This window comes from Tachypleus tridentatus, chromosome 13 (genome assembly GCF_004210375.1).
Source record: "Tachypleus tridentatus isolate NWPU-2018 chromosome 13, ASM421037v1, whole genome shotgun sequence".
In the NCBI taxonomy this organism is placed as follows: Eukaryota; Metazoa; Arthropoda; class Merostomata; order Xiphosura; family Limulidae; genus Tachypleus; species Tachypleus tridentatus.
The window spans coordinates 221,588,641-221,614,762 of NC_134837.1; the positions used below are offsets into that span (position 1 = coordinate 221,588,641).

Below are 26,122 nucleotides of genomic sequence, written 5' to 3' on the forward strand. Positions count from 1 at the left end.
ATTTTAGAAGAAACTACTAACTGCGTAATGATATCATGCGAGAAAACATTAAAGAAAAATGAAATTTATGTGTAAGAAGCTAACTAAAGAAAGTACAAAAACCTAAGAAAAAATTATCTAAACAAGCAAAAACAGAGTGTTTTTAAGACAATAACTACCTGAGTGTACTAATATAATAATAAATTAGCAAACAATGATTTATTAGCATAGTAAAGTGATCTATTTAGAAAGATGTGTTCTAAACACACAGTTTTAATCTTTAACAAGAAATGGTCAGTAAAAAAAAAGATGTGAAAATATGGTTTTTTCAGAAGTTTGGCATACAAGGGATATATATTTTATGTATAAAGGAAAAATAAGCAGATGATGTCCATAAAAAGAAGCTAAATCATCAAGATTTTTCAAACGAATGTGTTATTTTATGTAAAGAGAAGCTAACCAAATAAGAAAATGGAAATATACATAAAAAGTAGCTAGCTAAATAAGAAAGTGGATATATCTTGTACATAAGTGTAAGCTTACTGAACAAGAAAATGCAGATATATATGAAATGAAAATTGCAATAAACATAGAAATGTGAACCTTTTGTGTTTAATCAAATAAGCATGTTAATGGAGACTGTTTTTAAGAGAGAAGTTATTGATACAGGTTAATGGAGAGACTGCAGGGAGAAGTTATTGATGCTGGTTAATGGAAACGTGTTTGTAGAGAGAAGGTTTTTATGTTGGTTAATGGAAACATGTTTGTAGAAAGAAGTTATTGTTGCTGGTTCATGGAAACATTGTGTTTGTAGAGGGAAGTTATTGATGGAGTTACAATGGAGAGACTCTAGGGAGAAGTTATTGGTGCAGGTTAATGGAGACACTGTTTTTAAGAAGTTGTTGATGCAGGTTAATGGAGATACTGTTTGTAAGAAGTTATTGATGCATTTTAATGGAGAGAACTTAGCAAAAGTTGTTAAGGTCTTTAGTTTAGCTATAAACCACTGTTAAAGTAAAAAACTGGCAAATAACATTACCAAAATCTTCTTGTTGTTGAAGGCTAACAATGTAGGTAAATTAATATGTAGAATTTTTGATGACTAGAAACCTACTTGAGATAAAAATGTATCCCAGAACAGCTGGTGTGAGTATTATCACTTTTATTAATAAAGCAGAGAACAATGTTTCAACCTTCCAAGGTCATCTTCAGGTTAACAAAGAGAGAGTTAACTTGAAGAGTATTTAGGAAGGTTGAAATGTTGTTTTCTGCTCTATTATTTAAAGTGTTAATACCCATACCAGTTGTTATGAGATATAGTATGTAGAATTATACATAGACTTTTTCTGTGTTAAAATACTTTCATCAGGCCACTGCCAAATGTTCTGCCAATTGTTTGGATTCTGGCATTAGAGTGACTAGTTCACCAATCTTTAAAGTTGTTGTGATGATTTACACAACAAAATGTTGCATTTTAACTTGGAGAGTGCAGAAGCAGTATTAGCTTTTCAATAACTTTATCACATTAAGTCGATCAAGACAACTCATTACTACAGCCTTCTCAGCTACTGTCATTCATTAGAAAATACTTATTAGTTTAAAGAAAAGAGGGGAAAGAAGTAGTAAAAATAAGGATGGTGCAAGGACAACAATGCCAATAAGTACAGAAAGAAGGTAGGGATGAACACAGAAACATACAAGAATATGTACATAAGAAACCACTGAGTCAAAGTCACAAGCTAATGGGAATTAACCATTGTATGACTATAGCATGATTTAGTTTAAATTCTTTTGTTCACACCTGAATTCATGCAAAAGGAATTCAACATTTAGTTGTAGGTAAAGAGGGGAAAGAAGTAGTAAAAATAAGGATGGTGCAAGGACAACAGTGCCAATAAGTACAGAAAGAAGGTAGGGATGAACACACAAACATACAAGAATCTGTACATAAGAAACCACTAAGTCAAAGTCACAAGCTAATGGGAATTAACCGTTGTATGACTATAGCATGATTTAGTTTAAATTCCTTTGTTCACACCTAAATTCATGCAAAAGGAATTCAACATTTAGTTGTAGGTAAAGGTTTTTCATAGAAAAAATTGCTTACCTATGTAGAAATGTTTATATGTTTCTTTTGTACTCATCCATATCCCTATTTCTGTATTTTTTAGCATTGCCATTATTATATATACCTTACTTAAAAACAAATATTTATTACTTGTAGGAAAAAATGAACTCTTCAGGTCATTGACAATACTGTTTTTTGAAGGTAGAAACTAAATTGCTCAAAAAAATTAAAGGAACAAGTATGTTTTCTCATATACTTTATCTCAATGTTCTAAATGTGATGATATTTTTAATTTTTTAGATAATTTGCCTCATTTCAGTTCCATCTGAATCTTTTTAATGTGTGATGAATAGTAAAATATGGAGAAATAAAATTTTTAAAAATGATCAATATCACCAAAACTGATATCCCATATGAAACAATATTTTAAACAGTTTGAATGAATTTATTCAAGAAATGTTTGAAACATTCAATATCTAGTGTGACCTCCACAGGCTGTGACACATTTCTGACACCATTTTTGGCACACTTCAAATCAGTCTATTGATATTATCTTGGGGCATGGCAGCCCACTCATCTATCAGGGCTTGTTGGAGTTTCTGTACATTCTGAGGAGGGTGTTGGCATTCACTAAACATGCCTCAACAACATATCTCAGCAATGTTCAATCAAATTTAAATCTGGAGATCTGGTGGGCCACTCAAAAGTCTTTATTCCTTCCTCATCAAGAAAGTCCATACAAAGTTGGTGACATGGGCTCACTCGTTAACCTGCTTGAGAATGAACCCATTGCCAACAGCAAAAGGTCTCACAATGGGTTCCAGAATTTTGTCTGTATATTGTTGTGCATTCAGATCATCCCTATTGAGTATGAGTAAGTCCATGCAGCAACCCAAGCATATGCCTGCCCAGACCATTACAGAACCTCCTCCATAAGCATCGATTTGCACAACATTACAGGCAGAAAATCACTTTTCTTGGCTTATCCACACTCTCACATGTCCATCATCATGAGACATAGTGAACGTACTCTTGTCTGTCCACAGCACGGTGGTCCATTGATGAAGTTCCCAGTCTTGGTGCTGAAGAGCAATCTCCAACCTGGCTGCATGGTGTCATGTTGTCAGAATAATGCCTCTTGCAGGCTGTCTGGCTCTAAGGTGTCCTTCGTGCAGACGATTGCAAACTGTTTGGGTTGACATATGGGTTCCAGTGGAATGATGAAGGTCATTTCGCATTGACCGAACCGTAGCTAACCTGTCCTGCAGAGCATAGTCATGATGTAGTGGTCCTCTCTGGCTGTTGTGCAGCGATGACGGCCTTGACCTGGTCTCCTGCCATAAGAGTTCGTCTCCTGGTAGCATTGCCAAAGTTGATTGATAATGCTTCGTGACACACCAATGTGCTATGCCATCGTCCTTTGGATCTGGCCATCCTCCAGCATCTGGACCACCCTGACCACCTCGTTCTCTGTCAAATGGCGCCCGACTGCCTAGGCATACAAAATGAAAGTACATACTGACAAAACGAGTCGCAAATGACCCATGTTGATGCTTGTTTTGAGAATTAATGAGGAATGCATAGTGTTACATAACATCCTTATATAGGGTACCTTGAGTTGTATTCTTCTTTAGTGAAGTGAGTTTCATTTGAGTTGCTCCAAACTTCACTCGCTAGCTTAAAAACAGATATGTTTTTCACACATAAATTTAATTATCACAAAAATATAATGAAATATTTACTCGTTCCTTTAATTTTTTGAAGCAGTATATATATATGCATGAATCAGATTAACGGAGACATCATATTTATAGGGAAAAACTGTATACAACATCCTAATTGGATATCAGACTAATGTAAATATTGCATTTTTAGGAAGAAACGATACATAAATGATGATGGAGACAATGTTTGTAGAGAAGAGGTATTTATACATGATAACTTTTGACCAGTATTTTAGGAGTTCACTGCTTCTTGTTCCAAACAAAGATTTCTTAGTATAAAATGAAAGCTCAGAGTTTCCTGAAGAGAAAGAATCTTGTTTTCATGTTCAAATTTTTAGTATAAACATGGAATTTGGATACAAAGTTTACCTGTCATACCAGTAGTAAATCAGAGTGATAGTTTTGTGTAATAATAATATAATTAAAAAAAGAGTTATTAAAATTTTATTCTTTTTCTTTTTTCATGTGCTAATTCATTGTTTTAGATACTTGTTTTTATTTCATTTATATTTTACTTTAATTAATATAGAATCCAGGATAAAGGTTGTAAGGTGCAAGCATAATTTACAATGTTGTAAGCTGGTTTCCTGATTAGAATGATAACAGAAAGTTTGTTTAATTAGCATGTTTTTCATAACTAAATTATATTTAACAGTAGCAATATTGGTTACTTGTACACAGAACTAAATGCCAAAAGTGATTCTTATACAGCTGTTTGATGAATCTGAAGAGTAAGTACCAAATTATGGCACCATCTGAACTTTACACTGATCTCAGTATGAGAAGATTATTTTCCCCAGACACTGTTGCTTGACTATCTAAGTGTCAATCATGTCTGTTATGTACATAATTGTGGTTTCTCAGCAACTTTTCACTGACCACAAACAATTGTGGGAGCTTGTTTGCAAACTATAACAGTCTAGATTAGTAGAAATGTACTATATATGTACAGTTCACATGTGTTGGACTTTTAATAGTTCACTACTCTAAATTTAACAACTAATTTAAATATGATCACTTTAACACTGGATTAGTATTGGGCATGTCAGTATTGAAAGGCTGGACATTTGCATTTAAATTAGAGACATTCCTACATTTCTACTACTCACTGGATAATTTATAATATGTTATAATACTACTGATCTTCATTCAAGGTACATTACATAAATTCAGTTTTTGGTGTAATTGTAATTGTTTTGTGTGACATTCTATGCAAAATTTGTGCATTATAAATTGCCATCACTATATCGGATTGAGAAAGAAAATCCAGTGCCTTAATTACTAAGTGCACATGTGGCTCAGAGCATGAAAAACTCATTCTCCACTTTAAAGTCAGTAGTATATGGCTGGAATCTAAATGATAAAGAACTAACAGTAGACTGGAAAGACCAAGTTCATAGTTCTGAGTTAGTTCTGCTTCTCATTTCATGTTCATGATCTGGTAACCTCCAAAGTTGCTGTTGTTCATGTGTGTGCAATAACGTTCTTTGCAGTGATGCTTGCCACTGATTTATCAGCAAGGAGACTCTCTTAGAATGTATTGGAAAGGATGGAAACTATCTGTTGAATGTTGGCCACAAAATTGCTACTCATTTCAGTCAAAGTTTGTTGTGGAAGTTTCTAAAATAGTGTTAAAACTTTGTATTGTTGTTCCTTATATTGTTTATAGAGAGTTCATGTGTCTGTGCTATGAATTAACTCATCATTAGAAAATTAAAATAACATGATGTGTTAATATACTTTTGACACAGTGTGCTCTGTTGAGAGTTCTAATTCAAGACTTTTCCTTTCTTATACTAATAATTTGATCATGGAAACAAATAGATTCTGCTTCAACAAACTCTTATCTTTTACTTGACACTTTATAATCCTTTGTATACTCTGAATATATAATCAGAATTTTGAGTGGTGTCTGCTCCTAGAAAAAAATAGAAATTATCTCTGCTGAATAGCCAAGATAATGGGTATAAGGATTGGTTGATTTTGATAGGTGAGCCTGTTCATGTAGGAATCTCCTCCTGTTTATGTACAGCTGCTCCTCTCTTATTTGTAAAGAGAGCTAAGTTCTAATAAGCATTAGTTGCTTAGAATTTTGTTTTAGTTTTCTACTATTTAACGTGTGAAGAACCACTTAATTTAGATAGGCTAGTCTGTTCATGTAGGAATCTTCCCCTGCTTATTAACAATAAAGTAGATATTGATGAAAAGTACACAGTATAATTACTTGGAATTTGTAGAAACACTTTGTATGACTCAAGAAATCTTTGGGATGTTAAGATTTCTTTTGAAATGTTATGTGTAGTAAATTTTTATTTTGTATCAGTCATTCTATCAAAAATGTTCTAATATATATACACACACATATAGCTTTTTTCTCTAAAATTGAAATATATAAAATTGTATGAAATTTGTAATGAACTTTTTGAAGTGATCAAAAAACATAAATTTGTAAATGTTGCCACATTAGTGCACGGAAAACTGAACAAAAACTGCTGAGAACAAGAAGTACACATTTAGATTATTTTATATAACTTACAATAAGATTCTCACCATGTGACTTTCTTATTTAGAAATGAGTAATAAAGGAAGCCTTTCAAGGAGATTTTCATTATGATGCTACATTTGAACTAATTATGCAGTGTTTGCATTGAAATTTAGAAATAATGAGTAAAAAAAATGATGCAACATTATATTTACTTTTAGACAGATTTTGATATCTTCTTTTGTTTAGCTTATTAATTACTAATTGATTTAATGTTTTATATGTAAGAATAGTCAGAATTAATTGTTGAAACATCTTAATGTTATATGATTCATAATTCCAGCATTTTCAATTTCAAATCTTATGCAAGAAGTTTAAGTAAAAGGAAATTGTGGCATTTGCTATGTTAATGCATACAAAATAGTTATTATGATTAAATAGTTGTGCATATTCAATATCTGAAGTTTTTTCTTTTGTGTTTTTTTTAGTTTTCTACTATTTAACATATGAAGGATCAGTTGATTTAGATAGGTAAGTCTGTTCATGTAGAAACTTCCTTCTGTTTATGTACAACTGTTCCTGTCTTAATCATGAAGAGAGCTTAGTGCTACCAGGCATTAAATGTTTCAAATTTTTATACTCTTAGGGACTTGATTAATCTTCACAAACTGAGAAGTGTTATTTCAGATACACTAAACCACATAATTGAATTAATTGATTTATTAACATTCTTTGGAAGAAACATTTGAACTTTTCTAAGGTTTAGTTTTGGCAACATTTGATTAGGCTTTCCCTTATTGTTTAATTATATGTTTTCTCAGTTGATTATTGTTGACCCTATTTCCTGTGAATTTGAGAAATTCAGTTAAACATTAATGAGTGATGGATCATAGTGAGCTATCATATTTAAACAAAATAGCAGAAATCATAAAAAAAAGTTTCATTTAGTGTTGAACGAAGTATAAAATTAGGATTGGTATCATATCATCACAAGCATAGTATGAGTTGGTTAATTGTAAGTTTGTTAACTAGTAGAAATTATTACTGTCTCAGTAATGTCAAATTTTTGAAGAAGCCACATGAATGACAGTCATGAGTGTCGATATTGGCTATTATCTTAGTCATATAAACAGAACTTTCTCTACCAGAATCACAGAACATTAGGATTATAATATGTATGTATACAGATCTCTTACATATAATAAAAATGTACTTGAAAATCTTTGTATGTCTATATATATATGTACATATGTATGTATTTGAATATGGGATTTGAGCAATATTTTTCGGCATACAGTGTTGAAAAAACGAGGTTGAGGTAGTGCTTTAATTTATAGCAGCATTTCTTAAACTGTGTTCCCTGGTACTGTGGGAATTCATAGGATATATCCGGGGGATCGATGAAATAATTTTGTGTCGTACAGTTGGAGTAAAGGAGCAGGCTAGATATAGGTACGACTTAAAAACTTGTCAACCCATAAATTGTCCCACCCTATATTTTCTTTTTCATTAACTATTTCATTTTTGAAGAGAGCCTATTTGATCACTTGCTGTAAATTAATTGCTAGTGTCATGTGTATTTTTCAAGAAAACAACAGGTTATTCTTCAGTTTGTGAATATTTGAAAAGATACAAAAGTAAAGTGATTTCAGATATTGATACTATTTATCCACAGATCAGTGGCTAAAAGAAGGAAACATAAAGTGTAAAACAATTTCTTCTGATAATAATTGTTTGTGATTTATCTTTCCAACATAAGAATGTTTCTTAAGGATTCTGTCACTAGTTTTAGAGCTCAACGTGTTATGTGGCTGAAAAAGTTTGGGAATGCTGATTTAGTGTTAGTGCAGATTATTTTCAGACAACTTTGTAAATAGTCAGTTGAGGTAACTATTTTCAAAATAGTTTAAGATATTAAACTATATTAAAATAAAGAATATTTAAATATTCAGTTTAAGATACTATTTAGGGTTATGTGGTACCTCTTAGACACTTTATTTAATGTAGTTCTATTGTTCTAAAATATATGGGCCAGGCACGGCCTAGTAGTTAGTATGTCAGCTTTTAAATCCAAAATTCATGGTTTGCATCCTGTTACCACTGATTCTTGCCCATGCACTTATGGGTCATGAGTGTGCTATGAAAGTGATGGTCAAATTGAGATACAGTTAGTTATGGGTGCTGTTCACTAGCTATATTCCTTGCAGTCTATTAATTTAAAATTAGAGATGATCATTATAAATAGCCCTTTTGTAGTTTTGCACAAATCTCTGAAACTAGCAAAGTATAGTCTGTTTTATATATATGTATAATACCTATTTCAATTTACAATACTGTGTACAATTTTAGATCCCACCATTGCTAAAATGCAAAAAACAGTAAATAAACTATAAGATATAATCAGATTCATTATTTCTAAAATGTCATCCCTTTTATTAGACTTGGCTTTTTTTTTTTTAAGTAATTTGCTAATTGGGTACAGTCCCTTATGAATATGAGGAATTATAAGCAAATTACAGAGATGGGTAAGTCATGATATGCCCATCATTTTGCTGTGGTTAGAAAGTTTGAAGGCTGTATGGGTAAAGAGTTACATATACCAGAGTTAAGTGGTTTTGAGTTACAGTCATCAGTCCAGTCAAGTGAGCAGGTTGCCAATACTGTATATTGCCTCTTCTTCACCTCATATTACTCCTTATGTGATAAGGGACTTCTTCTGAAAGACCATTGAAAATCCTCATTGGCATGCAAATGTTCTTTTCTTTGAGCATTTGTAGGAAATATTACGAAATACAAGATTTACCTGGTTGAGAGTGGTTTAGAAATCACTTGTTAAATAAACCTTAATGAACCCTATAGCTACTGAGGTGTTCATTCCTGTTGGTAATTACAACACATTTTTCTAAATTGTTTATACATTAAATTTCCTGTGTGCCAATGACTTTGCTTTTTAGAGGATCTCTAATAACATGAGTCACACAAAAGCATAGTTATCACCAATATTGCAGTTAATTCCACTAATTACTTCAGGGGTTCTCTTTTGTACCTTATGTAAAAAAAATGGGTGACTTCACCAGTGTTTCTTGGTTATATCTTTTATAGTGAGTGTTGTAACAGAGAAATATGAAATTATTTGGCACATTGCAATATATGGACCCCAGTGGTATTAAATGATGTTTCAAAAAATTGTCTTGCTGTATAATGCCTTACTGATTCACTGTCCTTTGCTCTTTCCTAGCTTGCAGTACTTTGTTTTCCAGCAGTCTCATTCCCTCTGTATGTTAATGAATACCTTCCACTGTTAATATTTTACCTTAATAATGCACAGAAAGTCAGTACCCTGCCACTGGAGTTTTGTTTAATATAAAGGCATCTCTTGCAAACTTGTTATTTTTCTCATTTAACTTTACCACTACATGGCCTGGGAAATACACCTAGGTAACTGTTATACCATATATCATACAGCTGATTTGCTTTTTGACATTCACTCAAGGACTTGATTTTATGCATTACTGCCTGCAAGTCAGTAGGAAATATAGTGTTGTGGTACTGTCTAATTGGGGTTAATTACTTTCAGAAATCTAGGGAAGAGCTTGCTTTATGGCTTCCAGTTCAATCTTTATAATACTTGTGAGAAATTAAAACTCTCCTCTAGTCTTGTGCAGAATGTTGTTGCTCTGTGAAAAGATGAATGCCCAATCACTTTTCTTGCTGACTGTGATGTAAGACCTTTGGTGGATATGAGGACAGTTTGCTGTCAGTCATGGTCTTTAATTACTTGATGATAGGTTTTTGTTTTGTTTTTTTTACCCTCTACACAATACTTTCTGTTCTGTCTAGGCTGATTTCCTCATATCCCAGTGGTGTAAGATGCATATTTCACCTAAGGGCATCTTTCCACCAATTACCGTCAACTGAGGTCCTTTTTGTGAATCTTCTGTCGTGTTGGTGTCTGTGTGGTTGTGGTGGATATGAAATTCTGAAGTGAAAATGGCAGTGGTTTAATGATGGAAGGCATTACCTTTACATTAAGACCCAAGTGAAGAATGTTGTTTGTAAAACCAGTTGTTACTCAGCAAGATATTGCTAAAGCTTGTGAGGTGTAAAAATGCATTGATGGGGATGGCTCAAGCCCATGACTATTCTTGAACAAGTGTTTTGTGTTTGTTTGTTTTTTCTATCTTGTCCATCTGTTTATCACTCATCATCAGTAGTGTATAATCCAAGATGAGCTGATAAAACATTACTAGGTATTAGAAAATGACATTATTCAGCTATGTTATATGTTGCAACTTTTAGTTCATTGATGTCTTTGGTAGTGCTGGTTGTCTTGGTTTAAATATGGATGTTGAGGTTATTGCTAGATACTTCAGTATTTCTTCCAGAAGGAAGGCATTGCTTGCAAAGAATGGTTATGATCTGTTTTGATCAGCATGACTTTTATTGTATGTAAAGAAATATGCCAATGGTTTTGGCAGGATTGTTGACCACTTCTTTCTATTAAATCATTTACTCAATCTTGTGAGAGGAAACTGCATCTTGCTTTGTTGGAGTTTCTTCTGTGCATTTAAATGTCATTAGCAAATGTTAACACTCAGCATTTGGTTGAATTGTCAAAGTGAGCTAAATACAAGCTGTAAATGTTGAAAAGGATTGATGAGAGTTGTTAACCTGGAGACTGATCAGTATTGCTGATGATCCAGTCTGATTTCCAGCTTTCTTGCTTCATGATGCATCTTCTGGTTGTTAAATCTTTCCATATGGGCATCTTTTTCTCTGCATGTCTTAAGGTTTTACAAAGTTACATTCAAAACTTTACTAAAGTACTTTATAATTATGCTATACAAATAAATTTGGGATCAAAATGTAGCTAATAATCCAAAGTTTAGTATTATACAAGTTTTTAAGTTCTTGAAAAAGATACTGAATTGTCCTTTGTATCAGAAATGTGACATTTTTTCTCTAGACATTTCTATTTTTCTGATTTATTTATCACCACTCCAAGAAGTGTGAAATATAATGTAAATTACTCATTATAATAGCTTGCACAATTTTTATAGCCTTCAATATTATTTGGTTATAGAATATGAACTAGAAAATCAGACTCCTCTAGCCATGCTTACCTGTCACATCCTATCTTTCACTAATTGCCAGTAGTTTTCTCTGATGTTTAATACTACAATAATTATAACCAATAGAAAGCCAGAGTTTTAATGTGTTAAATTACATATTGTATTACATTGTTTAATGTACTCAGAATTATGTTTTTTTTCAATTCAAATTTTATTTACATGGGAAATGTGTTGATGAGCTTAGCTGATTTTTTAATGCCACTTGTCACATAAAAAGCCAGAAAATGTGGTAGGTTTAGGGCATTTTAGATATTGTCTGCATTTTGTGTGTTCTTATTCTACATCCTGAGGTGCAATGTGTAATTGTTTGTTTGTTTTTGAATTTTACACAAAGCTATACAATTGCTATCTATTCTCAATGTGTAATTACAGAAAAAAATTATTGCAGTAGTACCATTAGTATAAAAAAGTAGGTTTAAGTTTCATCAATGATTGTTAACAAAACAAAAATGCAGATAAGGTACTGTATTTCTTGTTTTTCTTTCATATTGTTTATTTATTATTATAAAAGTAGCTAAAATAAAAATTTTGAAGATTTTTAGGTTAGACAAAGTTAAATTAAGTAAAATGAATAGTAATAACAATAATAAAATCTTTATGAGGGACACCTGGAAGCAATTTGCAAGTAGCCCTTGCAATTAGAGTTGGATTAAGGGCAACTGATGCCCAAAGCACAGCCCAACAATGATGCCCCCTTCAGCCCCTCCATTGCTTAACTGGCAGGATGTTAAAACTCAATAAGTGCTGAAAGTGAAAAAAACGTTTAAATATTTATAACCCTTCAGTTTTCTCCCAGGTCAGACCCCACAACTATATTAAATAAAAACTTTCTTATTTTATTTATTTAACAGATTGAGCATGGATCAAAATCAAGCAATGACTGAGGACTTTTATTTAGAGATAATGAGGGAAATCACTTCTTTAATTAATGATAATTAAAACGAATTATTTTTACTGCATATTTGTTTTCAGTCTGAGTTAACAATTCTTACTTTGATGTTTACAAAAATGAAAAATTTACACAAAACCCTTTTATTAAAAAAATTCTCTCTCACTTTGATGTTAACAATTTCTTACTTTGAACTTGAAACCCTGTAAGCAAATAATTTGCTTATACCTTAGTATTTATATTTTAAAACGTTTTATTCTAGATTTCTTAATTGCAAAGCCTTTGATCAAGTCCTCAAAACTAATTTGTCATAAAAAATCTGCTTCTATACTTAGCAGAGATGTGGCATCCAGCCTGTCTTGTCACATAGTTGTTCTGTTGGGATTTTTAATATGCTTGGGTTCAGAAAGTGAACGATCAGCTGTGCAATTTGTGACCATTAGTGTTAAAAATATATTCAATGTCTACACTTGGAAACACACACTCAATTTTGTCTTCTGAAATTATTTTATAAAGTTCAGCATGACTGAATCTGGTTTTTGCAATATTTGTTCCACTAAACTTATGGTGCACATGAGTGAAACTGCTGGAGCTTGGCAAGAGATTAGTGTTCAAGTCCTCTGGGTAAGCATCAATTAGCTTTTGGGAACACTTAAAGTACCTTTCAGTTTCAGCAGATGAAGTGACATCATTTGGCACATCACTTAAGAAAGAAACTCTGTTTGCTATTTCTTTGTACACCTCTCCTCTTCTTGTCATCTAGGTTTCTAGCTTGTCAACAGTTGTGTAGAAGGTGATGATACGAAATTTATCTCTTGCATTCAGATCTACTTCTTGTGCATCTCCATCACTGACATGTTTGCGAGTTTGAGCTGCATTGTAATCAACATCTGGTAGTATTTCCTTTGCAACTGCTTCAAATCTTTAAAAGTCATCCCTTAAAGTGCATAGTTGGTCAGCTAATGACCCGTACATATCTGTACGTTTTTAAGTTCACATCCTCATTTTACAGAACTTGACTTGCTTCGTAAAACTTTTGCAAAATCTCATCCCACATGATCGACATAAAAAGAAATTATAGCTGTTGCATTTTATTTGTAATATTGTCTGCTTCTCTTCAAGTGTTTCCCTTTTGTGACAGGTCTTCAACTAGATATTCTAAATCTTCTGAAATCTTAAAGAAAAACTTCAAAATTGCTGTTGTTGCTATAGCATGTGCCTCTCATCTAGAATCAGAGAGGGATTTTAACACACATTCATTTCCAAGACAGCTGGTTGATGCTGGAAAAAATGTATAGCGCAAATGCATTGTAGAAAAAGAATTAACTGCCACTTGACAGCAGTCAACAGCACTTTGGCCTACTAGAATTAGTGAATGGGCTGCACAGGGCAAATCTGTGGCAAACTTATTTTCTTCTAAGATCTTTTGCTGCATCCCCTTATAATGCCCACACATGTTAACAGCATTTTTGTAAGACTGACCCCTACAGTTTGAAAAATTAAGTTTGTAAACTTCACGTAAGTACTGCAATACCTGGTTTGCCATTTCTTCACTTGTATGGCATTTCAGTTCCAGAAAGGTTAAAAAGATTTTGATAGGCTGCCCATTTTTTAAGTATCGAAGTACAACACTTAACTGATCTATATGTGATAGATCTGGCGTTGAGTCAACTCACAAGCTAAAGTAACCAGAACAATTCACTTCATCAACAATGAACGCGTGGACTTTCTGAGTCATTGGTTGAATGGGCTCTTCACAGGTGGTTTTGGACAAGTAAAAAGGATTTCCTTTTTCAGAATTTCCACATTTTGATATGTGCCCTACTAAAAATGGATCAAACTAACTTATGAGCTCAAGCAGCCCTAAAACAATTCCTACTCTGCAATAAGCCAAATTTTTCATTTGTTTCTTGAAAAGCCAGACCACATTCAGTTAATGTACGAATAACAGCTATTGCATGCTCCAAACATGTTCCCAGTAGTGGCACTCTTCTTTAATTTGTTTTTCCAAGTATTGTCACAAGCCTAAACTTTGTCTGTGAGTTAAGTATGTTAGCACAGAGTCTCGGTGAGTAGTGCTTCTTTCATGTTGATCAATTACAATAGTATTTCACCTATCACTGAATCCTTCTCTTTCAACAAAACCTGAAGAAATTTTAGGAGCAAAAACGTTTACAAAAAAAGCAATAAACTAAGCATGTTGATGATGAATACAATAACCACTCTCTCTTGTATTGCTCACCATTGACTTTTACCACAAAGAAATGTTTTTGTGAACAGTCTCTCATTGGTTTGCCATTATTAAAAGTCCAGTAAGGTTTGTCAAATGGCCTGTTGTGGTGTTGACAGTCAGTGGGTCCACAAATAATCCATAAAGTCGCATCATCAGCAGAGAAATTGAGTCACAACTCTGGTACTGTTCCTTAATTTCTTCATCTTTTGTAGACTGAAGCATTTTACCATATTCCAGTAATTTTCATTTTCAGCAATTATTTCAACTTCAACCTGTCTTGTAGAGCAACTTGCATCAACATGAACACTAGAGATATCAGAAGAATTTACAGGTAAAGTGAGATCATTTGTGGGATTTGTGCCAGTTGACACTGTAACACCTCAACATCATCATGATGTTTTGACCTTGAAGTGGACTAATTGGTACTTGTAGGTGTGGGGCTTGGTTCAACTTCAATCTTGTTAGAGTCAGATACAATACAAGTGTCTTCTGATGGCAGAGATGGGTTTTGATTTGGAAGATCATGTTGTGCAAGCTGAGTGAAAGAATTAGTCAACTTCCCAGTCTTGGTTTTTTTTGCCAGTTTTCTCTTTTGTGCACCACTTACTTGAACACATTTCATCTTGCAATTTGAAAAATACAGAAACAAAAAATAAAAAAACACAAAAGAATATGAACTATATTTAGTTATGCTGATTTAAAAAATGCTGAAATTCATAAAAAAAGTTGGTAAGACAGTTAAACATACTACATTGTCTACATTTAGACAATGATAGTCAGAAAATTATCCTAGAACCTAGCTTCATCAGCACATAAACATAAATTCATAAGTACCTGTATTGATTTGCTGCATTCTGATTGGTTGAAAACCATTAGAGACCAGTCTTGACTTGATTCAAGACTGACTTCAATCCATTTTAGGATAATTAATTTTCAGTCATTGCAAAAGTTTTATTAAGGTTGTTGCTGTGCAGGAAGCAATGCCAATGGTAATATACAAATCCACTGTGAGCCAAAAAGTATTTCAAAACAATTTGTGATCAACAACACATACTGTAGTATCCTATATACACAGTGATCAATCTGTACTGGTACACATACATAACATATAATCAATTATAAACTGTACTGCACATTGAACTACTAAATACTGGGTTAGGCCTAGGCTAGAGAACCTTAATTCCAATTATATATCCGAAAAATGAGTTGTAATCTCAACTTTGAGCTCAGTTTTGACCTGGGGACTTTAGATGAGCTAGCAAACCATACTAAAACAAAATAGGCATATGTCTGAACCTATCTGCAGGCCTGGATGCAAAGGCAAATTCAAAATGATGGCCTTAAGCTGGGAATAGTCCACTTCATTATACCAGGCTACAGTAGTGTTTCCAGTGTACTTGCACTAAACTGGTTACAGTATTTAGGCCTAATGTTATTGTCATTCGATTCTCAGATAACAACACTAATGTTAGGCCTAATGCTAATACATTGCAACTGAAGACACTAATGTCAGGCCCAGTACTCAGTAATAACCTTGCTCACATGAACTAGTTCAATTCATGCACTTTTTCAGACAATCCTAAATTGATTTTGTTGATTTGGCAGTTCCTTACATAACGGTACTACTACTACTACTAGTAGTATAGTGTATACATAACAACATTAAGAATCGTGTTGTTGTACATGTCGAAGTCTTATGCAATTTGACCTAAAAGATCGAATTATCACCTTTAGATTGCTTCCATCAGTCAATTGTTTTCCCAGCTTTTCAGAAATATAATAGAATACATACTGATCTGAATTTATAGTTGCAAAATAGTTGAATTACCCTAAAAGTTTGTTGTTGTTGTATTTTGTTTCTGTCTCAGATTGTTTGTTTGTCTCACAAAAAATGTCACCAGAGGGCTAGGCTGGGTTGCGGCATTATGACGTCAGGATAAGATCAAGGAAGAAGTAAGGAGAATATAATTGTGATCTCCATTTTTGGGTCTTAAAATTGCATATTTGACAAAATTTTGTGGGCAATTTATAAATGGGGATAAAAACAAGAATGCCCAATCTCAAATCACATTTAAGACTGGGCACCCTTGTATTTATCACCTAAGTAAATCTCAGCTTCAGATTTGTTTATACTATTACATAATCACACGGGAATACAAACATGCCCAAATAGTCTTATAGGTTACATGTAATCTATGAACGGTGGTATTGCTACAATGGAATTCCTTTCTAAATTTTTTCTTTGTATGATGATAAATTTCCACTGCCTATTATGAAAAATGTCTCGTCTTCAAGGTCAGATATCATAACATACAATAATCTTTTATCTAAAGTTTTATTACATTTTGTTCTGCTCTTTACAGTAATCTTTCACAAATCAATGACTTCTTACTTCAGATACATAGTTTAGTAGTTTCTCGAAACTTTATTCTCTCACCAAGGCAAAGAAAACGATTTTTTAACAATGCAGAGTAAAGTTGAATGTGGCAGATAAGGACAATTACAAAAAAAAATCGACTAAAGCTGAGTGTAGCAATGAAAGAGTTAAGGGCAGGATAGCTAGGGGAAAATTCTGTGGTGCTCCCTTCCTTGGTGCCCTAAGCACGTGCTTATTTTGCTTAATGGTTAATCTAGGGCAACTTACAATACATAATTCAATAAGATAACATGAGATACATGTTTGCCAAATGATTTTTCATGTTGTGTTTCAAGAACATTGGCTATACATGGTTCAAAGGACAATAAAATTTAAATAAAAACAGATGTAAACTGTTATGAGTTTAAAACTACTTAGGATAAACAAATTTAGTTTCATGTTGCAATTTAAAGTTATTCTTTAAAGAAAAAAAGGTAATTTAGAATTAGTTGAAACTATTTCATGGTGGTTATGAGGTCAGTCAAATTGACCAACCTCATGTGGAGTTAGAACAGAGAAAATAACAGATAAAATATAGTCATGAAATTAAAAGAACACACAGGTTCAAAAAGTCTTAATTGAAATGAATAAAGCCTTATAAAATGAATGCTTTTGAAAGGTCGACCTTTGTTTTTCAAATGAGTGATATATAAATAAAAAGGGAGAAGAGTAACCTTCTAAAGGTCATCCAGTTTTTCAGGAAATGTCTATTTCTCTGTACTGTTTTATATTAAAAGGTACATTAAAATGGGTCATTTTGTCTGTTTTATCTTTTTCAAATATTCATGCACATCTAACTGTTTTCAACCTAGTAATGATGTTTATTCATCCAAATTATGTAATTATTGTCAAAACTCTTTCATTCAGTCAAGAAATTAAGTGGTTTTGATAATCTGCTATTACGAGAAAACCCACTTGTAGAAAAAGTTATATATGTAAAAAATTGCTGGTATGGATAGAGAAAGCACTATGTAGAGGAGCGAACAACATTTCGACTTTCTTCGGTCATTGTCAGGTTCACAAAGAAAGAAAGCAGTAATTGACCGATAGCTGACCACATGTTTGAAGGCAGTTGTGTGATTGAGTGTAGGAATGCAGAGGGTGCACTTAGATGCTGGATTATATTTATTAATATAGGTATAAAGGTGTTCCTTTGTATTGGTTTATTTTGGGCTTGAGTTGTTGTATAAGTAAGGCTTCTTTAATTTTGCATTTGTTTATGTTTGTTTCTTTATTTAGTATTTGAGTATATTCTATGGTTATGTTGTGTTTATTTGACTTGCAGTGTTCGAAAATGTGTAAAGGTGACTTTTTGTGTTCTTTGAATATGGTTTCCATTTTTCTACTTGTTTCTTCAATATAGAAGTTGTGGCAGTTATCACATTGTATTTTATAAGTAATGTTGGTGTGGTGTTTGTCAGTGTAGTTTTTACATAGTATAGACCTCAGTTTTGTGCCTGGTTTTTGAATAAATTTGGTATTAACTGGAATGTCATATTTTGTCACTAGTTTTTGGCGAATGTTGGTTATTTTTCTGCTGATGTTGGGAATATATGGTATGCAGCAGTATAATGGTTTCATGATTTTTTAATTTGTGGGATATATTTACTTTTGTTAGTTGATTTTGCTTTTTGTCTAGGTGTGTGTGTATAATGTTTTCTATGGTTTGTGGAGGAAACTTATTGATGTTGATGAAGTATTGTTTTATTTTGTCTAATTCATTGTTAATTTTTTCTGGTGAGCATAGCTTTATGGCTGTGTTTATTTGGTTTTTTTAGTATGTTGAGTTTTTGTTTCATGTGCTGAGTCCCAAGGAATGTATAGTCCAGTATGGATGATTTTTTGGTGGATTTCTGTTTTAAATTGTGTATCGGTTCTTGTAATTTGAGGTTAAGAAATGATAATTGATTGCTCCTCTGCATAGTGCTTTCTCTTCCCATACCAGCTGTTTTTTACAAATATAAATGGTTTTGATACAACAGTGTTCGGAAAGTCACTGTGCACTTATATATTTATTAACAGACATGTTTCAATAAAGCATACAGGAGGTAAATATGAATGACAATTATAAACAATGTTGAAAGTAACCCCCATTGGCATCAATACAGGCCTGGATCCTTCTTATTTTGTTTCTAAACATCTCTATCAGTTGCTGGCTTGAAATAGACTGAATAAAATATTATTACAAAACTGCATAATGACTTTCCAAACATCCTGTATTATACTAGCATGTTTATTTATTTATATGAAGTTGTGAATTGTCATTTGCCAGCTCTAACTTCCTAGTATAATAAATGTAAATTGACAGTGCTACCAAAAGATAAATGTGATAGTTTTATCTCACATTCTGTACTGCTTTTCAGAAAATAGTTGTTTTTTTCAGTTTAAAAAACTTTAGTGATAAATTAAGAAACTAATGCTACAGAAGTTCAAGTAAAATCATTAGTTGATAAACTTCTCATTACATTAAGATGACAGTGTAAATAATATCTGTGATATTATGAGTAAGGGATTATTATAACAAGGAATTTTGGGAAGTGTTAACATTTTCTGTTTATACATATAAATATATCATTGGTGATAGCCTAGAACTACATCACAGTATTAGTCAAGTAGACCTGTGCAATTACTCAGCCAGTGGACCAGCAGCTTAAAAGTTTATTTCATACACTATCATTGTTAGTGTTCCAATAAAATTTACATTTGACACTATGCTTCAATGTCTAACACATACCATCTTCAATTTTGTTCATAATCACTTTTATTATTGTATTGGTGTAAACTTTTCCTTCTATTTTGCATAGGATATCAAAAGGACAGATATTTTGTTGGTCAGATTTCTCAGTTTTTTTAATATGTACTCAGATTTTTTATTTCTTCCTTTAGAGTAAGAAATAAACAACATTGTTCACTTGTCATGTTTCTAGCATCAAAGACCTCAATGAAAAATATTGTCTGGAAGTTCAAATAATGGAGTTTGGCCAAATTCCCAAACAGATCTTTGTCCAACCTCACCCAAGACGGCACAGTCTATCCATTTCTGTGCCTTTGATAGAAAAAAGCTGTTTGAATTCTGGTAAAGCTTTTTCTGAAGAACTTGTATCAGACAAAAGGGATTCTAATGGTGAGGCTGAAGCTGTTGACTTTATTAACTATTTAAACTTGTACATTTTGCACATTCTGTTGAAATTATTTTCATCATTTTCTAATAATTATGACCATACCTTATAAAAAACTTCAGTTTTCTTAATTTTGTGGATTATAACATGGGTTTGATTAGTTTTCAGCCAAATAGACATAAATGTTATTTGATGCTGACAGATTTGATCAGATGCTGGAATTATTCTCTCAAGTTTGAGGAGCTAAAGACAGATAATAAGTTAACTAAAGCACAATGTTACTTTACAAGTTACTTTATTTACACATCTCACAAGATTTTATCTTGTTACCTTTAAAATGTAATTAAACTACGTTATATTTATTACATACAAATTAATTTGGCATGAAAATCTATTTAATAAAACACATGTTTATTATTACATCACTTTTAAATTCTTCATTTCATAAGGAATTATTTTTAAAAAATCCTCAATATTTTCTGGTATGAGAATTGTGATATTTACTTTTTTTCTTTTCTGTTATGTGTTTCCCATCCCCCTGAGGAGTATGAAATTTAATGTAGATTACTTATACTATAGATATTACTTCAGCAAAACATAATTTTTATAGATTTATATCTTTTTTACAGAGACATGACCCTGGATATCAGACCCACTTATTTCATCTGTCACATCCTGTTTTTTACAAATTGTCTGTATTTTTATACTGTTTTGTTCTATATTGTTTAAAACCAATAGAAAGCCAAAGTTTTAATCTATCAAATGGTATATTAGGTTACCATTTTTCTGAAAGAGACTGCTTATTTTGTTTTTCAGTTTGAAAGTTTCTTACACTGGAATCACATCAACAAGTTTAGCTGAACTTTTAAAGGCTCATAGACAGTAGTTATAGGACATTATTTGGTTTTGTGTGTGTTATTATTCTGGTTTGTTTGCTGCATTATTTTATAAGGTAAAAATAGGTTTAAGTTTGATTGACAGTGGAAAGCAAAAAAACAAGGACCCAGGTAAATACTGTGTTTGTTATTTTTCATGGGTATTTTTTAGTTATTATTATAAAAGTAGCTAATGTGTAAAAATTAGAAACCTATCAGGATAAATGAGATTAGATTAAAAAAGATAACAAAAACATTTCACAGGGTATAGTTGTGAGCAGCTTGCAATCACTTCATGTTACATAATTCAATCCAGGAGTATGAGCTACTCATATGCTGAGTGATTTACATCTCGTGTGCCAGGAGTATTAGTTGGATAAAGTTCAAAGGGCAATAAAACAATAAAATGCAAGTATACAGATGTATACTGTTGTGAGCTTTCAGCTAATTAGATCAAGTAATTGTTGTTTAATGTTACAATGTACTGTCATTCTATGAAGAAAAAAAGGTAATTTCTATTTATTTCTTGCACCTTTATGGTAATGGCATCTATCGAATGGACCAAATTGGTATAAAGTTAGGGCAGAGAAAATATAAAGTATTTCTCAGAAAAAAATGCAGATTTATTTAGAAGGTGATAGAGATCATGCAAATGAAATTTCACAATTTTCAGGTGTAGGAAAGTATTTTTTATCTTAATATGAAAATCATTTTGCACTTGGAGCAGTCTATACTCTTAGTCCACATACTCATAGACAAATGTTTTTAAAAATACTTAATTACAAATTTGATTTTTATGTACAAAAGACTTGTAACATTTACTGAAAGCTTGCCAGATTTTGTTAAGACATACATACTATATTAAAAGTTATAGTATGGAAATTTTGATGGTTATTTTGGGGTTAGGAACTCAGTCATTTCAACTGATCCTGTAGTGTTTCCAAATACAAAACAAGCATATTTTTTTTTAATAATCATAAACTATCTTGTGACGAAATTACATATCATGTTATTTAAGTATAAAGCTATGAAGTTATTGTGATACTATTATCTGGGTTTAACACTTCTTTTGTTTAATGTGTGTGTGTTTGTTTATTACAAAAGAGTATGTTAATTATCTTCAATTACCTGCAGTGTGCTTGATTTAGAATATTTTTTATCACTGGCTGCCTTATTTAATATATAGTATTATAATGAGGTGTTGCTCATTATGATTATAAATTTAATAACCAGTTGCCTGAAGCACCAACTGTATAATATTATTTATCCTGATTGCCATGACTTACGTTTATTTTTCACTTATTCTTTCTTTTAATTTTCATTCGTAATTCTTTCCCCTCAGTGTGGATTCCTCTACAGTGGTAAGGGGGCCTCCCAAGGAAGGTTCTGTTCTTTCAGTTTACCTCCTCTGGGATCTAAACATCCACTCACATGTTTGCCATGTGTGGTGAACTGTGAAGGGGAGGAGAGGATCCTGGTTGTTGAGGGGTCCAACCTTAACACAACACCACTTTGGCCTTGAAGTCCTGTAACCAGGCAGCCTTGGGGTGGCCCAACTTGGATCAATTAGCTGGTCCACTTGGGCTAGGGTCAACCAAGTATCAGTGTTAGATGTTCTCAACAGGTGTTGTGGACATTGTATCTAATGCTGCTGTTTGGGTTTAGTGCTCACAAAACCCTGGCATTACTGCAGTGTCCTTGTTTGGCAATTTAGTGCATCCCCTCATAGGGTTCCATGGTGGGTGGGGTCAGTGGGCACTGAAATATTCCTTTTTTTTTAATATGGATCCTCCAAATAAAAACCTTAATAAAATAGTGAAAAACAGTCCATAGGGAAATGACCACATCTTGAAGATTCTGAGCAGCAATCTTCAACATCTGTAACACCTGTTGTATCTCATTTTCTTATACTACATTCTCTTTCAGACAAATTTTTAGGATAGATGTCTTAATTTTTCATTCAGAAGGGACGAGAGGGACTTCCTGGCGCTCCAACGTCAGTCAAGAAGCTTTGATCTAGTGACACATTTGTGGAAGCATCCACATCTCAACACAGTGAACTCATCTTGCATTCAAAGGCAATTGGGGATATACCTATTGAGGTTACACCTCATACTACCTTGAATTCATCAAGAGGAATATTTGTTGAGAGGGATTTGAAGAACATCCCAAAGTTGAAGATTCTCGCTGGTTTCTCCATCCAAGGAGTTACTGTAGTGACACATATCCCCATTTGCAAAGATGGAATTATGATACCGACCAATGTCCTTATTCTGACATTTACATCACCATGTCCACCTACCACCATCAAGGCAGGTTATCTTAATTGCAGGGTACAGCCATACATTCCAAACCCTCTCAGATGTTTCCAGTGTCAGCAGTTTGGTCACTCAAAGACATCATGTTGTGGTTCCTTGACGTGTGCTAGTTGCTGTGGCAAGGACCACGATGCCTGTGAGTGTGAAACAAACCCTCATTGTGTCAGTTGCAATGGCTCTCACCTGTCCTAGTTTTGCTTTTGCCCTAAATAGTTGGAAGAAACAGAGGTACAACATTTGAAAACGATTCAAAACATTACTTACCCTGTGGCTCAAAAGTTGCTGTCCACCACTTCATCTCGGATGTATGCTGTTGCACTATGTTCCACTACTACAGTGGGAATGCAGACAGATCTCTCTTTGCCTCCAAAAGAATCCTTCTCAAACCAAATGAAAAGTCTTTTGACCTCCATGGTTAAAAAAGTTGATGAATCAACTTCAACACCCATCTCTGTCCCTAACATACATTGAAGCAAATCTTAAGATCCACTTCCTTTGGTTTTGGGTACAGGCATTTCCTAGTGTACATCTTTTTCTCCCACCCCAAGATACAAAATGATCATTTGTTCACACGTCCTCAGTAACTGGAACCCTCTTCGAACAGCAAAAACCTTCGAAATTGACCCAGGGCAGGATTCATGAAGGTCAATAGACCTCCTTAGAATAAAGACAGTAAAGAAAAAAGATGTGGTCATAAACAGAAGGGTCCTCCACCCAATTCATCTACATATAAATCAAAATGGCCACCTTGATACAATGGAACTGTTGAGGTTTACTTTCTAATCCAGATAACATTAAAACACTGATTGCTTCCTACTATCCTGTATGTATTTTTTACAGGACACATTTCTGAAACCTGTTGGTTGATCAGCATGTGTCCACTCTGTCTTTGCCACTTGACACACCCTTGGAGCCATCCGTGTTTCCTTGGGTCATACCATCACTGTTTGTTCTCTCTACCTGTTGCCTGGAGAGACCTATGATCAATCAGACCTTTTTAATCCTGGGGGACTTTAATGGAGATTATTCCCTCTGGGGAAGTGCTGATTGTGATGAAAGGGGTTGCTCTGTAGAGCGTATGCTCTCTGATCACAACCTTTCTCTTCTCAATAATGGTTCTTATACTTATTTTCATGCACCTAGTCTGTTCTTTACTGCTATTGATCTCTCAGTTTGCTCCCCTTCACTATTCTTCCACTTTTCATGGAGGGTCAACAATAATCCACAAGGCAGTGATCATTTTCCTATAATTTTGAGAGAGACTGGTCATGGTCGATGCCACCCAACCTGCATGCCCCAGTGGAAACTGGATCAAGCAAATTGATCCTCTTACTGCTCTTGCTCAAAAACAGGCCTGGAATACGTTTTGTAGGTATCCCACACTCTTGCAGGCCCGTACACATGCTTGGTGGGTAAGACTACAAAGCCAGAAGGACTCTTGGATTAAGTTCACAACCAGCATATTTTCTACCACTAGTTCCAAAGTTATATGGGATAAGATTCAAAAGGTCAATGGGCAATATAATTCTGTTCCCCTCTCGATCTTGCTCTCTGAAGACCAGGAAGTAGCTGATACTTGGATCGTCTCTGATACTTTAGGTGAAAGGTTTTGCCTGGTATCTAGTACTTCTGCTTCTTCCTCCACCTTCTTAGCCATCAAAACTTGGGCAGAGCGATCACCACTTTCCTTTTCAGCTGATTGTCTCTATGACTATAATCATCCCTTTACACTGGTGGAACTCAAACTGGTCCTTTATCGGAATGGCAGTACATTAGTTGGATCTGATGATATACACTATGAAATGCTGCACCATCTATCTCCTGCTTCTCTTGAAATTCTTCTGAAATTTTTAACCAAATCTGGCACAACAATGTTTTTCCTGATGCTCGGTGCCAAGCTACTGTCCTTTCTTTCTCTAAGACTGGGAAGGATCCCAAGATTCCTTCAAACTACCACCTACTTGCTTTGGTGAGCTGTTTCTCTAAGATCATAGAGGATGGTTAATGCTTCTCTTGTTTGGTTTCTTGAATCAAACAACCTCCTCATGCCCACCCAGTATGGGTTCCGACAACAGCCCTTCACCATGGACCAATTGATTTGACTTGAAATGGCAATCAGAGAAGCCTTTCTGAAATGACAACATGGAGGTATGGCATTTTGCGAGACCACCATATATATGGGTTACATAGTCATTTGTCTATTTTTATTAAAAATATTTTAATGGACAAGCAATTCAAGTTTGTGTAGGTTCAACACTTTCAGGGCTGTGTTTTGAGTGTAACACTTTTCAGTATAAAAATGTATGCCATCACTGAACAACTCCCTCTTACTGTTGCAAGCAGGCTCTATTTTGACAGATTTCACATCTCCTGTCAGTCATCAAACATGAGGTATATTCAGTGGCAGCTACAGACTGCCCTCATTCATTCACTGAAATGAACCACAGCAAATGGCTTTAACTTCTCTTTTTCTAAAACCGTTTGCATGCTCTTTTGCCACCAATGGGGTATTCGTCCTGATCCTGAACTCCGTACTGATGAAGTTGTGGTATCTGAGACAAAGTTCTTGGGGCTTATCTTTGACCATAAGCTGATTTTTATACCACAAACCAAGCAGCTACAGGTCAAATGTACAAGAGCAATGAGCATCCTCCATGACTTGTCTTTCATCACTTGTGGAGTGTATCGATGTTCTATGCTAAAGATATGTCGTGCTCGTATTTGATCAAAACTCGACTATGGATAACTGGTCTATGATTCTCCCAGGACCTTGGTCTTAAAGATGCTGGACCCCATTCACCATCAAGGATGTTGGCTCTGCACCCTGGCTTTCTGCACTTCCACAGTTCAGTGTTTACACACTGAGTCTCATGAGCCTTCTTTGTAC

The 26,122-nt window shown here is 33.7% G+C and overlaps 1 protein-coding gene across 6 annotated transcripts in view; it reads left to right on the top strand.

Annotated features, from left to right (window-relative positions):
- Positions 1-26,122, top strand: part of LOC143239572 (protein FAN-like) — a 192,302-nt gene that overhangs the window by 87,824 nt on the left and 78,356 nt on the right. For all 6 annotated transcript variants that reach the window (XR_013021244.1, XR_013021243.1, XM_076480767.1 and 3 more), the window contains 2 exons: positions 6,742-6,784; positions 19,851-20,047. Coding sequence is in view for 4 of the 6 variants with exons in the window: in XM_076480767.1 (XP_076336882.1) it covers positions 6,742-6,784; positions 19,851-20,047 (240 nt within the window). In the remaining 2 variants the exon portion in view is untranslated. The remainder of the gene's footprint in view (positions 1-6,741; positions 6,785-19,850; positions 20,048-26,122) is intronic.